General features: G+C 41.7%; 1 protein-coding gene across 5 annotated transcripts in view; it reads left to right on the top strand.

Annotated features, from left to right (window-relative positions):
- ERC2 (ELKS/RAB6-interacting/CAST family member 2) overlaps positions 1 to 17,215 on the top strand; it is a 900,269-nt gene that overhangs the window by 793,124 nt on the left and 89,930 nt on the right. For all 5 annotated transcript variants that reach the window (XM_040246394.1, XM_040246393.1, XM_040246396.1 and 2 more), the window contains one exon: positions 11,926 to 12,060. In XM_040246394.1, coding sequence (XP_040102328.1) covers positions 11,926 to 12,060 — 135 coding nt within the window. The remainder of the gene's footprint in view (positions 1 to 11,925; positions 12,061 to 17,215) is intronic.

Raw genomic sequence — 17,215 nt, 5'->3', positions numbered from 1 at the left:
TTAATTTAATGTGATGGAGAAAACAAACAAACACAACAAAAAACAACATGAGTCAACACCCTGGGCATTTCCAGATTAAATTGGAGTGTAATTTCATCCTTTCTGGAAACTGACTTTTTTTAGATCCCCAAAGCCAAAAGTTGCATTTTGCCTCTTCTTTGGGGATAAAGTTTCACAAAAGAGGTGATGGTTGTAGTTGAGTTTTCATTCTTGTATGCTGGGGGAATATCAGCCTGGAGCAGAGTGTGAGGGGACCTGTCATGCCTGTTATTCATGTGTCTCTGGGAGGCTCCATGGCGACCTTGTATCCAGAGAGGAAGATGTGACTCAGATTCTCCTTCCCTGTGGAACTAAATTGGTCCTAGTTAGGGTCAGTTCAGAGTACCCCCTATAAAGCTAGTAAGCATACTGAAATCCAAACACAAGGGAGACAGCACAGCAAGCAACGCAAATGAGAAGATAAACGCCAGAGGGAATGTTTCATAGATTTGGTATTTGGGACACTCCACTGCCATTTCTCCCTTCCCATTTGTTTTTCAACTGATTGAAAAACTACTAATGAGCGTGTTTACATTTTCTCCAGTTGTCTTACCCAAGTGTGAGACCAGCTGGGGAGAGGGGTTTGTTCTTTGTCCAAAGCCCTAGCTGTCTCTCCCTCCGTCGTCTTCTCACTCTCCGGCTGCCAGACCCCCTCCGCCCTGCCAAAGCTCTCCTCGCCTGCTCACCACCCCTCTCCCTGGGGTTCTCTCTGTGTTCAGCACCGGCCAGCAGCCCCACCACATGTTTTGCATTGCTCACACCCTCCCTTCTCTCCCTGCTTTGTTGTCATTTGTTTTGTTTTGAAAGAGGTGAGGTGCAGAGGAGGTCTTGGGTTTGTGCCCTTCCACTCAGCCTCAGCACTGGGATTCGGTCCAGATTGCATTTGCCCCCATCTCTGCACTGAGCTCAAAAGACCCTGTAGGAGAATGTCTTTCTGGTCCTCTCACAGTTCTTCTGGATGCATTTTCTCTCTCTGGTCTGCTCCAAATTTCTAGTCTCTGACCTCTAAAACCCAACTTGTTCTCAGTTGCTTTGCTCTTTCCTTCTAATGAGGGTGTCTCAAGCTTCTCTCATTTTGAAAACCACCTTCATAAGGTTTTCCATGTTCTCTGACATAATTGCTGTGAATTCCCTTTTGGATGAGATTGTTGCCATGCATGCATGCTCAGTTGCTTCAGTTGTGGCCGACTCTGCATGGCTCTATGGTCTGTAGCCCACCAGGCTCTACTGTCCCTGGGATTCTCCAGGCAAGAAGACTGGAGTGTGATCAAACCTGCATCTATTATATCTCCTGCATTGGCAGGCAGGTTCTTTTTTTTAAATTATTTAAATTTTACTTTTTTACTTTACAATACTGTATTTGTTTTGCCATACATTGACATGAATCCACCACAGGTTTACATGAGTTCCCAACCCTGAACCCCCCTCCCACCACCCTCCCCATATCATCTCTCTGGGTCATCCCAGTGCACCAGCCCCAAGCATCCTGTATCCTGCATTGGACATAGACTAGTGATTCATTTCTTACATGATAGTATACATGTTTCAATGCCATTCTCCCAAATCATCCCACCCTCTCCCTCTCGCTCTCCCACAGAGTCCAAAAGTCTGTTCTTTACATCTGTGTCTCTTTTGCTGTCTCACATATAGGGTTATCATTACCATCGTTCTAAATTTCATATATATGTGTTAGTATACTGTATTGGTGTTTTTCTTTCTGGCTTACTTCACTCTGTATAATCGGCTCCAGTTTCATCCACCTCATTAGAACTGATTCAAATGTATTCTTTTTAATGGCTGAGTAATACTCCATAGTGTATATGTACCACAGCTTTCTTATCCATTCATCTGCTGATGGACATCTAGGTTGCTTCCATGTCCTGGCTATTATAAACAGCGCTGTGATGAACATTGGGGTACATGTGTCTCTTTCAATTCTGGTTTCCTCGGTTTGTATGCCCAGCAGTGGGATTGCTGGGTCTTAAGGCAGTTCTATTTGTAGTTTTTTAAGGGATCTCCACACTCTTCTCCACAGTGGCTGTACTAGTTTGCATTCCCACCAACAGTGTAAGAGGGTTCCCTTTTCTCCACACCCTCTCCAGCATTTATTGCTTATGGACTTTTGGATCGCAGCCATTCTGACTGGTGTGAAATGGTACCTCACTGTGGTCTTGATTTGCATTTCTCTGATAATGAGTGATGTTGAGCATCTTTTCATGTGTTTGTTAGCGCAGGCAGATTCTTTATCATTGCTGCTAAGTTGCTTCAGTCTGTCCAACTCTGTGAACCCATAGACGGCAGCCCACCAGGCTCCCCCGTCCCTGGGATTCTCCAGGCAAGAATGCTGGAGTGGGTTGCCATTGCCTTCTCCAATGCATGAAAGTGAAAAAAGAAAGTGAAGTCATTCAGTCGTGTCCGACTCTTAGCGACCCCATGGACCGCAGCCCACCAGGCTCCTCCGCCCATGGGATTTTCCAGGCAAGAGTGCTGGAGTGGGTTGCCATTGCCTTCTCCTCTTTATCACTAGCACCACCTAATTTATTCAAACACATTTTACAGCAAACCCATAACTATGATAAAGGCTTCCCTGGTGGCTCAACTGGTAATGAATCTGCCTGCAATGCCAGAGTGAAAGTGAAAGTGAAAATTACTTAGTGGTGTCAGACTCTTTGTGACCCCATGGACTATACAGTTCATGGAATTCTCCAGGTCAGAATACTGGAGTGGGTTGCCTTTCCCTTCTCAAGAGGATCTTCCCAACCCAGGGATTGAACCCAGGTCTCCCACATTGCAGACAGATTCTTTACCAGCTGAGCCACAAGGGAAGCCCAAGAATACCGGAGTGGGTAGCCTGTCCCTTCTCCAGGGGATCTTCCCAACCCAGGAATTGAACCAGGGTCTCCTGCATTGCAGGTGGATTTTTTACCAACTGAGCTATCAGGAAAACCCTTGTCCAAGTATTCTTGGACTTCCCTAGTGGCTCAGTTGATAAAGAATCCACCTGCAATGTGGGAGACCTGGGTTCAATCCCTGGGTTGGGAAGATTGCCTGGAGGAAGGCATGGCAACCCATTCCAATATTCTTGCCTGGAGAATCCCCGTGGACACAGGAGCCTGGAGGGCTGTGGTCCATGGGGTCACAAAGAGTTGGACATGACAGAGTGACTTCGCACATATAACTATGAAAAACCCCACATATTCCCGTGGCTCATCTTGCATAACTCCAGGTATGTGGGCATGTCTCCTCGTAGCCCTTCGCGTGTAAAGCTCTCCATCCTCTCCTGAGGTGCTGCTGGGTTACTCAACCTTCACATTTTTCTCAGCATAGTCATTGAACTGTCAGTTTCCAATCTATTGACTAGTTCTGTTTGGCCATACCACGAGTTAGTTTCCAAAGTTCTTTAGTTAAGGAGATGATTCCACCCATGCCAATGATAATGAATCTTTTTATTGGATATATGAATTGAATGAAGACCTTGACCTCCCTTGTCAGCACAGTTTTAGAGTCTGAGTTCTAATGCCTACAAACAGCCTTCTCATTTTCTTTTTTCCTCTTTTCTTTTTTTTCCCTTCCTTCTTTCCTCCCTCTCACCCCTCCTTGCTTTTTTCCCAGCCTCTCTTCTTTTCTTTTTAGTTAAAAAATTGGAATTCGATTTTCAGGCTCACTTTCTAAAGAAATTCTAATAGGCCATACACAGAATATGTCCTTAGTTAGTAGAAGTCTGGGTTTTTTTTCCAGAGACCCTCTATTGACTCTCTGAGTTGAAACAGTTTAGACTCCACATAAAATATGCATTGTTTACCCAGGCTCTTCATGCTCTGCATACTGTTACAGTCCTTGAAGAGCTTGTCAGTGACAAGTAAGATAAATGAGTGAAGAGGACTTTACAAGTGTTTAAAAGCTAAGTATAGCATGTGCTGTCCACTACTTAATTAAACAGACCTGAGCTTAACTAAGTAACTTTGTGGTGGAAACTTCTAGGGCCTTCCCCTTTTCCCAGACCCCTGCCATTTTGAACAGTGCTCAGAATGTTAGAAATTTCTTGGTTGTCTTCAGTTGCTGACATGTTAGCCTAGGTTTGAAACCATCCTGTTGGTTAAAGCATTAAAAATTAGTACAGCTTGTGGATAATGACTTTTGAATTTCTGTTAGGACTTGGTCAGAAACATGGGGCTCGATCAAGATTTTTATAATGTGTGTGAGTTTCATCCTTTTCACAGAGAGCTTTTAAATAAAAAGTGAGCTCTTTCTCTCATCAGCTCTAACTGGGAGCTCTTACTGTCTAGAGAGTCAAGAGCCCATTTCCAGCTCAGTCTTACTATTTATACTGAAGGGATCAGTCTATATGAATCTGAGCAGGATGGTAGAGTGGGTACTTAGGAAGTTGTGAAATCATACTCCCAAATCTTTCAGTTGTGTGATCTTGGGTAAGTTTCTTTATCTTTCTCATAAACACTACCACTGCCATTATGTATTTTACTTTTACTTTCCCTCTTTACCCATACATTCCAAAAGCATGTTTCTCAAACTTATCCCACAGTCTCAACTCACAATATTGTTGCAAAGAAGGCAAACAGAGCTATCATACTGAAAAGCCTTAGTTTCTTTACCTGTCAAGTGGGGCTAATTACAGCCTCTATCAGGGATGATAGTGAGGATTCCCTGTTGGTTTTTAGGGGCTTTATCTCCTGTGCTCACCATGATTAAAGATTTTGAATATGCCTTTCTCCACCCCTAGCCTACATCAGAGCTTTGCTGGGACTGATGAGAAGAGATGGCAACAGCAAAGTGCTGTGGTTGGCACAGAGCAAGAGCTAGGAAAGTCTGTTCTTGTTCTTGGTATTCACAGGAGGCTCTGTCTCACAGTGCCAGTCTTCTTTCTGCTACTATTAAGGATCTTTATATCATTAGCAAAGTATATAAAGCTCTTTCTCTGGCCCCATGGTCTGCACTGGTTGGTAGCAGAACAGAGGTGATGATGGTCTCAGCTATACTATCTGTCCAGAACCCTTTGGGGAATTCCTCAGGTTCCTAAAGTGATGGCAGGACACAGTTGATTAGAATAATCTCCCTCCCTTGCTTTTAGAAGAAAAAAAGAAAAGAAAAACTATACCAAAAAAAAAGTACAACAAGAAATATGAACAGTAGACTAGCATCTGTTCATATGGAGTTTCATTCATGCGAAAGGCATTCTTTCCTCTCTTGCCTCCACTAAGGGACTAGAACGCTGGTTATTTATCAGTCACCTCACTCCCTCATAGACTGGGGTTTTTTCCTAAGGGCATGAACTTTTGTCTGCCCTGTTCCCTGGCCAGACCTACACGAGTGACCAGGGGAGGACCTCAGGCAAGGAGAAGTGCAGGGGTTTGAGGCAGACTGACAGCAGCATGTCCAGGACTGACCATTCAGTCTGTGAGTGACCTCTGGGGTGGGACGAGAGGATATGGGAGGGGCACTGACTTGCCTATAACAATTAAAAATGAAATAAAATAAGGGCACTCAATGACTAGGTACAGAAATAGCAGCCAAACTGTCCATGGTGACTATTAATTTTCTGTCTATAAATAAGAGCTGAGGGAAGCAGCTTCAGCAAGGTTGGGAGGAAGAGTCTCATCAGTGTCCTGTTTGGCTACGGATGGAAGGCAGGACTGATGAGCTAAACAAGCGGAAGGAGAACAGACCAGTTTTCAAGGCAGGACTGATACTGCAGCAGTAGTTTGTGTAGATATTTATAAATACATAGATGTCCAGAGGCTAGCCCAATTTCCCAAAGACGGCGTGATTTGATGTGTGTGAGCATATGGCTATGGCTCTTCCAAAATTCCTTCCAAAACCCCAAGTTGATGCGTTCTTCTGAGAAATAAGATAGCGAATTACCACCTCAAATATGTTTCCTACTCTCTTCACATCCAGTAAAGGAATGAAGAAAATAACACATACACAGACATCATGGTTTTTTAAAAATTTATTTTTAGTATGTTTGTTATTTAATTGATTTCTTAATTTAGTTTTTAATTGGTCATGTTGATGTACATACCATATTTTGAGTTCCAGTTCCCCTCATTGGCCTGTTTTTCCTCTCATGATGATGAGGGTAAGTTTGTCATTCTGGGTGAGAATCTCCCCAGTTCCCTCTTCCTTATAGCTGTGTCCACACCAACTCTCACATCTTAGCTCAAAGGTCATCTGACCCATGGAGCCTTATCTGATATCCAGCCCTTAGCTAGAATGGATTTCTCCTGCCTCCAGACACTCAAGTAAACCAAGCCTTTCTCCTTGTTTTTCTTCTTCTCCTGTGTTACAGTGCATCCTGTAATTCCTCATAAATTTATCTTTGCTTTGTTGCATGCATCTGGCCTGGCACCTTTCCATTCATAAACAACTATAGGACTGTGGAGTCAGAAACCTGGGTTTAAGTCCTGTTTCTGTACTCACTAGCTAAGCAATCATGGGCTTGGTTTCCTCGTCTGTAAAAGGCGGCTCATAAGAATAGCTATCTCAGAGGATTCAATGAATGTGTTCTACTCAGACACTTAGCCTGACATGAAATTGTTCTAGTCTTATGGTTGTAGGAGTTTGATGAGTGTTGAATGAATTTCTGTGCAGTGTCCACAGTAGAAGGCATTCCATCAGTGATTCTCACTTACTCCCATAAGGTTCCCTAATGCTGAATACTCCCCTAATAGCTTCTTCATCCCTCTGCTTCATTCTGTCCTGCAAGAGTGACCCAAGCATTGGAACCCAGACCCCACTCACTCATGATTCACTGCTGTGTGGGCCTGTGGATGTTCTGGAAAGCCCTTCCCTTCTCACTGCTCAGTTGTTGCTCAGTTAAAGTTTATTCATCTGTAACTCAGAGACAGGAACTATTGACCTTGCTCTGATTTCACAGAGAGAAGGCCGATAGAAGAGTTCTGGACTATTTCGAATTTCCCTGGCAGGAAGGAGGCAGAAAAGAAAATCTGAGAGGAGAAAGTGTAATTGCTAGTATGGTATTATCTCCATATCCCATAGCAACAAATTTGTTATATATTTTTTTCTTATTTAAACCATATTCATGAGGGTTTTATTGTTAAGTTGATCCAGATGACTGATCAAAGCATAGTTTGTTATTGCCACCTTGCTAAAATATTTTTAAAGGCAGTTTTAATATTACACTTTTATAGCTACATATTGCTATTAAGCTATTGAGTCTATTACTAGTCAATCAAGGATTTTCATTTTGTTTCAAGAGCTCCTTGGATAAACTCTTCAGAAATGTCAAGAGCAGTGGAGTCTATGGCACCTTTTCACAGATGGTGTTCATCAAGGATTTTAGTTAATAGATACAGTTTCAGTTTTCCATGGTTGACTTTTAGTGCTAATGAAAGTATTCTAAAGATTCCTGCTCTTCCAAAGGCTAGAATATAGTAAGGAAATGAACCTCATGACACCCCCACTCTCTTTATTTTTAATGATGTAACTACCCAAAGACATGAAGTATTTCAGTAGGTCCATTTTATTCAAGAACAGAATATTTCTCAAACAAGAACAACTTGACTTTTGTAACAGTTCCAGAACTGTACATTTGTCCTGTTCGCTCATGTCCAAGAACAACAACAACCAAAAACAAAGGCATGATGGGGAAAGTTAAACTATCACATGAGAGTTACATACTCAACTGATTCATCATAGATGCTAATTCTGTATTTTTTCTTTTTTATCTTTTCCAAATAGCCAGTATCCTTTCCATTCATTCCTTCATACACTTACACATTTATTCAACATACATTTACCTTTTATATATCAGACTGTGGTAGGTGATGAATCCAAGGGTAATTCTCACTTAGCACTTTCCCTCAAGAGAATTTCAAACTAGTGGCAGAGAAAGCCAAGAAAGACTGCAGTTATTTACCATTCATAGAGATAAGTGCTGTGATGGAAGTAGTAGAATTCTGGGGAAGGCAGTAGAAGGGCACTTAATCTCTTCCAAGGTGGATTTAAGGAAGGTGGTTCTGGAGGTGATAATGGCGAAGCTAAGACTAGAAGAACTAATGGTTATAGCCCAGGTAGAAGAAGAGGATAAAAGACAAGACAGGAGCAGAGGGCAGCATGTCCCAGGGCAGGCGAGGGGAAGGTGGGATGCTGGGAGGTGAACAGCAGTTACCTAGCAAGAGCTTCATAAGCTCTGCAGGAGATGGGGCTCTTTCCTGGGGACAGTGTGGAGTCTCTGGGAAGCTGAAGCCAGGTAGTAACAGAGGTCTGATGTCACTCTGACTACAGATCATGTTCGACTGGAGGCAAGAGTGCAGCAGGAAAGCTGTTAGGAACCTATTGCCCCAGAGAAATAAGGTGGCGTCTGAAAGAAAGAGGAAGTAGAAAATGAAATCTGATTAGATTTGTCTCAGCAGTCATGACATAATATAATAAAACAAATATAACACAGCCAAAGGTGAACGTGTCAGGTCAGCAGTTTGGTAAACTCTGAAAAGGAAATAAAAACGGGCTTTCGTGAATTACTAAATGAGGCCATTAGTTCCCAAGAGCAGTGCCGTGGAAAGCCATCTCGCTCCAACTCTGTATTAGCTTTCCTGGAATTTCACTTTTGATTATCTGGAAGATGTGCTGTCTAAGGCTTTGTGGTGGGCACCTTGTATATCTGATGGCTATGGATATGTGAACCATTACACATGGAATCATCTGATGAACATGTTTGAAATTATTTGAGCAAGTATTATCCTTGTTCCAGTCGTTAAAATTTTTCTGCAATTTTTCTTCCTTCCACCTTTAGGGAGTGTTTATTCATAGCTTCCTATCCTTATAAGACCATTCTTGGCATGTTAGGAAACCAATATAATTGGGTGGAGATAAGGATAAGTAGTGTAGATTGAAAAAACATCAAGAGCTCCATTTCCAATTTGATAATTAAGTGAGCAGGATCAGTCAAACGTTTTTACGGAAGGGAAAACTAGAAACCAGCCTGTAAGCAATCGGTCACAGTTTAGGGGATATGCTACAAGCTAGATAAATAAAAATGGTCTAAAGTATCAGGCTAAACTCTCATTTTTCATCTCCATTTCACACTCTTCTCTTCCAGTCCAGACTAATCAAAAGAAGCCTCTTCCGCTCACAATTGCTGTGTGTACATTTCCCCCAGATCTGGTATTCACATGAACAACGTGGTTTATTTATATTTCAGCACCAAATTGGAAAGATGACATCATTCATTTACAGTCTTTATCCCATGACATGCCTATTCTCCAACACCTCATTTCAGCAGACACATTTAGGACCGCATACAGCATCTTGTTTAGCTTGTACATTCTTTTATGGGATACAGTTCAAAGGTAGGGAGCTTTAAGCTTGTCACTGGTAAGAAAATAATCTCATAAAATCACAGGAGCTTCCCCAAAGGATAAGGACATTATGATGTTTACAATAGCAGGGTTATTGTTTGTTCATTTAGGCTTCATCACTCATTCTTGGGTGAGTCCTTTTCTTCTTGACCATAGCAGATCTTATAACTCCCTTCAGACTTTTGGAATTCTTTTAGAAGAAACAATTCCAGATTTATTAGATCGTGAGTTCAAAACCACAGGCTCCTGACGATACTGGAATTTTAGGTGTGAACACGACATTTCACAATCTCATGCACGAGTACAGGCCAGTAGGGGAGTCTCAGCATTTGGTCGGCAACAGCTCCACTGGCTGCTCTTTCTCACAGCATATAACGTGTCCGTTGGGTCTTCTGACACTTTAAGTGGACATGTGAAGGCTGGAAATGCTATCAGCTGCCAGAGGTTGCCTGGGATTTTTTTCTTTTTTTTTTTAGGTGGCTCTTTCCCTCTATTTTTATTGTCTTTATCCATATACTTGCATTTTTTTTAAATGTCCACTCTAGGGCCTTTCAAATATTGTACACATTTAAAAAACTGGAGTAAATAAATCATGAGACATCCTCTGTCCTACAGAACTGGAATGTGAAGTCAGTTTCCAAAACTTAACAGAACCAACGCATTTATGAGAAAGCTATTTCTACCTGTTCAGCTGTTTGCCTTTTTTTGCTAGCAACATGGCAAAGAGAAAGGCCTCAAGACTGAGAATTGGAAGGTCCAGAATATCTCCATGTTCTATGTCAAGAAAGAGACTGAAAATCTATGCCTTGATTTTCCAGCTATAAATGAGGATAGTAATAATTCCCCCCAGGAAAGTTTTGAGGATAAATTAGATCATACATGAAGAACACTACAAGAATAGACTGCTAGGTCCAGAATTGTTATCCGAGTATTGTTTATGTTACATACTAAAATTCCAACTGTCTGAATGCTCTGCCAGACTCTGACTTTCAGCTCTTTTAAATGCTGATGGCTCATTGTCACGAGTCACCAGTGGGGCTGTTATGGCAACTCACGAGATGTCCTCAATTCTTAATGACCTTCCCTGGCTGAAGACAGTTGGGTTGCTCACCTCTAGAATGACAGTGGCCCTCAAAATTATGGCCTCTTCTTTCTCTGAGTCACTTGTTACAGCAACATGTATAATGTTATCTGTATCTACTTGGCCTCGTGTTAGACGCTGGAGAGAGACTGATGAAAGACGCAGCCTCAACTTACTGACAAATGGACGGACAAATCCGTGGTTAGAGAGGTGTGGTAAGCACGAAGTACATGTCACCTGGTCTCCAGGGTGGGGTCAGGAAAAGGCTGTGCATTAGCCTGACACAGAAACTAGAGGCAGGGAAAGGTGGCTGGGGCAGGTGTCACAAACAGAGGAAACAACATGTATTAAGAAGGAGAAGTGTCTTCCAGTAAACAGTGACAATAGTAATAGCAGCATGACTTTTATTTCAAGCCCATTATGTACCAGATCCTGGACTGACTTGAAATCCACTCTCTTCACAATACTTTCTCCTCACAACAACCCCAGGGAAGAGGTTCTATTACTCCCATTTGAAAGTTGAGGAAATTGGGGCATTGAAATAGTTAACTCTCAAAAGACCATGTAGCCAGTGAAGAGGTGGTTGAACCCAGTTGGCCTTATCGCCAAGCGCATACTTGGAGTATCCACATTTCCCGGCTTTCTGAGCTCCATATTTTTATCTGCCTTTCTCCATGGACTACAGGCAGTTTTGTGGATTCTGTGACCTTTGTTAGCTCAATTGATCATTGGTCTCTTTCTTGCCCTGCATAATAAAACCATATAGTTCTGTAGCCCTTGGAGTTTAACTCTGACACTTAGTTGCCTCATGTGACAAACATAGCAAGGAGTAAAATTAGAGTGTTTAACTCTTCTCCATCAACTTCGCTTTCTTTGCCTTAATTTCCCTAAAGAACGATATTAGTTAAAATGTCCTTAGAGAGCCGTTGCCCTAGAAGTCATCCTAGCAACAAACCAGCCCCATCAGTATTTTTGCAGTTGGCAGCCTTTTGGTGGGCTTCTCTGCCTTGTCTTGCAGGACGACTGTTGTCTGTAGCTCTCTGTCTCCTTCCAGGTCTTTCCCATCTTTTCATCCAGGGCTTCCTTCTGTTGCTTGCTCTAGAGCATAAGATGTGATGGTTGGCAGTATGTTATTGCAAGCTTACTATGGATCTGTGTGATCGCTTGATAACACAAAGCACTTTAGCATGTGTCCATTTATTGGCTTTTAAATCAAGTGGGGGAAGTACACTTATGTCTATGAGTGGCTATCTGACAACATAGCGGATTCAGTGATGTGACAGAACCTCTGTCACCAAAGCTAATCGAATGGTGTGTTCTTTATTAAGTTTCCATCGAACTAAAAGTGAAAATCTCTGTTCCTAAAAAAAGAATAATGGGAGCCCTACAGGTGTTGTAATCATGCCCTGACCCTCTTGGGCTGGTCTTCCAGCTGCTGATGGAATCTTCCCTGGTTTGTGTTCCGTGCAGACCCAAAACAGAATGAAGCTGATGGCGGACAACTACGATGAGGACCACCACCATTACCACCACCACCATCACCACCACCACCACCGCTCCCCTGGGAGGTCGCAGCATTCCAATCACAGGCCCTCTCCTGACCAGGTCAGTGTCATTGCTGCTTACCTCTAAGACCCCTTTTACCCTTTGGATATTTTAAGATAAAATAAATAATCCTCAAGAAATAATAAACAGCATAAAGTGATATGTTCTTTGAACTGAAACTAATAGCTTTGGTATTTATTTCCATCACTCAAGGAATCTAAATGTTTTCCTTTCTCCTTCCTCTTTAAGGTTTTGTCTGTTCTTGTTTATGTTATGCATTTTCTTTCCTCTTCTCCTTTCTTTTTCATAGATATGTAGTCTATTGCTGGCACAGTATTAATGGTGGGTTACTTTGGAATGTTGTTTTCAGAGTTTTAAGAGAAAGCACTTTGTTTCCATGAGCTTGGCAATCAGAGAAGCCGTGAGTTTGCTGAGCACTGTCCTAGAAAATCCCTTAGTGATGCAAATTAAAAGTGGGGTAAAACTACATGAAAAGAGATGAGTTTTGCTTGCATTTTAGCAAGTGAAGTCAAGGCATCCGGTTTATTTGATTTGGACTCTATTTTCTCGCTTACCTAAGTAAAGAAGTGAGGAGATGGCTTGACAAAAACACAGTTCTCCTGCAGTTTTCCGTGATATTCACCTTCACCCGCCAAATGCAAAAACTATTTACATGTTTAGCATTAAAATTCTTGAAGGTAAATTTTATGGAAATTATGAAATTAAATATAAATTAGGATATCATAGTCAATAGTGTTTCCTCTTTTATCATACTGTGACCTTTTAAAAAAGTAGTGTAACTTATACAAAAAATTTCAAGAGAGGTGAGGTCATAGGTAATAGAATGGAATCATCTGAATGCCTTTGTTATATATTTCTAAATAGTGAGGAGCAAGAGGTGTGTGAGGAGGCGTTTCACTATTTACAAGAGAAAGGGGTGCTTACTGACTTCCTAAAATTTTTTCAGATAACTCTGTTTCCTTTTTACCTCATGTTGCTAGCATCCTGGAAGAGAAGTTTAGATTCCAAGTCTCCAGGAATTTTACTAGTAAGTGGTACAATTCCAGAGGGCACTATTTATATAGGTCACAACATAAGACATACCCCATGGAACTGTGCAGTAAGGTAGCTCCAATCAGAGCGATCCTCACCCCCAGCTTGGCCCTGTCCTTGTCCTGGGAAACATTTGCCCTCAGAGACCTCAACCCTGGAAAGGATGTTCACACAGGACATCTTAGTTTCTGAAGCTAAGTGCAGAAAGGCACCGGTTTATGTCATTAACTCTCAAAAAGGGTTCTCAGTTTGGAAATCAGCAAAGTGGAAAGCAAGATTGATTTTATGTCGTTTTCTTGAATGTCTGGTTTTGGTTTAATTTGGTTTTATTTAGTCAGTTATCATCCCTCACATCACATCCCTCACCATCACTACTTTCCCAAAGTCACCTACCCCAGTGTACCTGGCATCCTGCTAATTCATTCTCATTCTTGATCCCTGCCCTTTGCTCCTTGACCTTCTGCCTTGGGAAATGAGTGTAAGATTTTATTGGTACTAGAGACCACCCTGGACTCTCCCCCAGAGAAACCGAAACAGAGAACACCATAGTGGCAGAAAAAAGGATCTGGACCCAAACTGGGGGGGGGTGGGTCACACAAGCACCTGCTGAAATAACAGTCTTGTTTCATCACTGAGACACACACGCTAAGGTGTCATGCTAGAAACACAGTACCAGTGCAAATTTATCTGCCTTGTGAATGCTATATTTTTATTTTTTTTATAAAAGATAGCTTCCAGATACTTTTCTAGAGCTCTTTAATCATTAAACTAGAATACTTGCCTGTTTGGTTGACTTCTGTTTGTTGACAGACACTAGTGATTGTTATAAGACAGAGATCATTGCTCCGATGTGGTGCCCTCCACAGAAGAGTTAGCATTCCTTGAGAAATGTCTGGCTAACACACGTGGTCAGGACCTCTTGTATGCTGCCAATTATTAGGAAGGTGGTGATGACCTTCCACTTTCACCTTCTCCATCTCAGTAAGTACTGTAAGCAACCCATTAACATAGAGGCAGAGAGGGTCATCCTCTTCCTCAGAGCAAAAACCCACTGAGAGGAGGAGGCCCTCAAGAGCTGGGAGTCCTCTGCTCATTCAACCGAGGCTTGGAGCACCTATCCCATGATGGCCACTTTACTGGGCTTAGGTAAGGGAATAATAGATAATAGCCTTATATTCAAGGAGTTTGCTGTCTGGTTTTGAGCAAAAATCTGATGTCTCATTCATTTCTGTTCGGGATAATGTCAGTCAGAACAAGACAGATAATAGGTAGTTTTAACTTAATTAGGGGGCCCATGACTTAGGAACTGCAGTGGGGTTCACTGTGAAAGTGAAATATCATTCATCAGAAGGATAGCTTTTGTGACTTTAAATTGGAGTCAGCATGGCTGTAATACTCCCTTGGTGTATTTTTTCAGTCAGAGGAGAAGACTCAAGTTGGGAGCCCTCATAGGAGGAGGTTGACTCCAGAGATGGAGCTGGCAAGACCTCCCTGGGCTGGTTAACCTTTCTGACCAGGTATTCCTGCTCTGGACAATGATGCTTCCCCCTGTGTGGGATATGGAGATTCATATTCACCAACTCATGTATCAGTTGTGCATCATTATAAATCTACATCCCAATCGGTGACAGTCATTGAAAGGCTGGAAAGTCTTTCCCAGTTGACTACAAAAGCGACACATAATTGTGTAAGCGTATATACTAACATGTATGGAGTGGAGCTACTTCTTAGGAGACAGTGACAGCTTTATATCAGTACATGGCAATATTAGAGGCTGAATAATGGATTGATTTGGATGAGATTTGAACTAAGTGTTCATGACGTACCCCTATTAAATGAACCGACTTAAAGGGGAAAGGTCTCTCTGAGGGATTCCTGATCCCCTTCCCATGAATCTTTTAGCCCTAACTTTCCTGTGGCCATGAGCGTTGACCACCTATACCTTGTAGAAGAGGAGCTCCAAAGTGTTGACATTAACTTTTGAGCTTTATTAAGAAGTCAGAGCACATGAAAATGAAGAAGAAGAAAAAAATCAGCCACTTTGCTACTTTCCCAGAGAAACTCATTTTTCCTTAGGAAACTCAATTTAACTATTTCCAGGTACTTGCAGAGTTAGATTCTTTTTCCACTTCTTCCCTGACCCTCTTTCTTTTACTATGATTTTGCTTTCTCCTTGGGAGAAACTGAATCCAAGGATTATAAGTCTAGACTAGCCTTTTCCAAAGTAACTTTTGGAACATTAGTCCCATGAGGAAGGTTTGAAACAAAGAATCAGTGGGCAAAGAATTTGCGGAAAGTGTTGCATATTATAACATAATCTTGGAGAGTCTTGGTGTAATTAAGAGATCAAAGGATCTATAAAGTCATATAAGAAAGCAAGTTCTCCAGTTTTATTTAACCCAGCATTTCCCAGACTTACTTGATCATGGAATCTTTTTTCTTCTTCTTTTCAACTAGCATCTGTGCTCTGAGGAATACTGTCCTCAGAGTATCAGGTGTAGAAAAAGATTACCCAGCTTAAAACATGGCTGATCCAGTGCCCATTGGTGTTGTACATCAAAAGATAGACTTTTGAGGCAAATTTTCCTTATGGTTTAATAGCAGAAAATGAGAGTGTTCACCTCTTAGGATACTTTTTTATTTCAAGACAATGACATCTGAGCATGAGTTATACCACCAAAAAAATCAATTGATTGCAGTTAAAGGAACCATCATAAAAATGAGGACCCAAGAAAGTGAGAATAATCATATATGCACATCTCTTCAGGGATTGAAAATGCATGTGATAAGGGGAAGGAAATATGGAGAATATGTAAGAGAATTCAGTGGGGTGTGTCAGTCCAACAAACTAGACCCCCACCCAAGAAAGGAGCAGTTAATAGTTTGTGACCTATGACCATAGTCATTGAATATGTGCAAGTACAACATTCAGAGAAGTCTCAGTAATGTGTTAAGAAACCTTTCAAACCAAGAAGTGGGCACGCAAGCAGACAAGAAATATTTCCCATGACACAGGCTGCTGGTGAGCTCTGAGAAATAATTAAGACCAAAGACTTAGTTGTACCTGCTGGAGACATGTTAGTGGTTTTATTTTTAGTAAAGTTACCAAGACCAATTTTAGAAAAGCTGAGTGGAAACTCAGCTTCTCCCAAATGCCCTCTGGACCTGCCATCATCACTATCTGTTATTTTTAAGTAGCATCTTTCCTTGCCTTATCCAGGATGCCAAGATTTTTTACTTATTTTCCCAGGCATTGTATAACTTTTATAGTCGTAGTTCATTAGACTCCTTCCAGTGGCTCCCCGGTATGGACCAACCCCATGGATAAGAAAAGCATGGCATCAGAGTGAGCACCACACTTCAGATGACTCAAAACACCAGACTCGCTCAGGTTGACCTTTGGCTTCTGGAACTTGCACTACTGTGCTTGGGTTGGATGCTGGGTCTTTAAAGGCCTGGATCTTACTTCTTTTTGGTGCAAAATGTACCTCCAATTGTTAAAGCATCTGGCACTCTGATTCTAATTTGTGGGGACCTAACTGGCAAAAACCTAAACATTTTTTTTTATTGGAACCCCAGAATATGTGGTCACTTTCATAGCCCAGAACTTGTCTCTCTTCTCTCTGGCTCTTTCTTTGAATATAAATGCTCACTCACTCACAGGAGTTGGAAAGGTCAAGGAATTTTTACTACCTTGAAGACTTTCAGATCCCAATTAGAGTTTAAATTTCACATTTTGCTTATAGAAATCTTACTTGTAAAGGATGGCTCCAGAGTCCAGGAGCATGGAGGCATAACACTTATTAAATTTATTATGGGAATTTTTGATTGAATTTTATGTCATATTCATACTCTCTGTTACATATTCCAAAGCATAGTTGCACCTGTCTGGCTCATAGTAGGCACTCGATAAATGTCTGCTGAATGAGTTCTTCCTGTAGTACCTCTGGGAAATAAGAAGAGCAGATGGGACTATCCCCATTACACAGATAAGGACACTGGAGCTCAGAGAGGCTGATATCTATTCAGAATCACATACCTGCAAATGAACAGGCCCCAGAGAAGGGTCTGGATCTCTGAATGCTGTCCCCGGGGCAAACCTCCTTGGATGTCAGTATGGATCTGTTTATGTAACCATGTGTACTAAATATGGTTTAATTAC

The sequence above is a fragment of the Oryx dammah genome, unplaced genomic scaffold (genome assembly GCF_014754425.2).
Source record: "Oryx dammah isolate SB20612 unplaced genomic scaffold, SCBI_Odam_1.1 HiC_scaffold_9, whole genome shotgun sequence".
Classification (NCBI taxonomy): domain Eukaryota; kingdom Metazoa; phylum Chordata; class Mammalia; order Artiodactyla; family Bovidae; genus Oryx; species Oryx dammah.
This window is presented reverse-complemented; position numbering and strand designations above follow the sequence as displayed.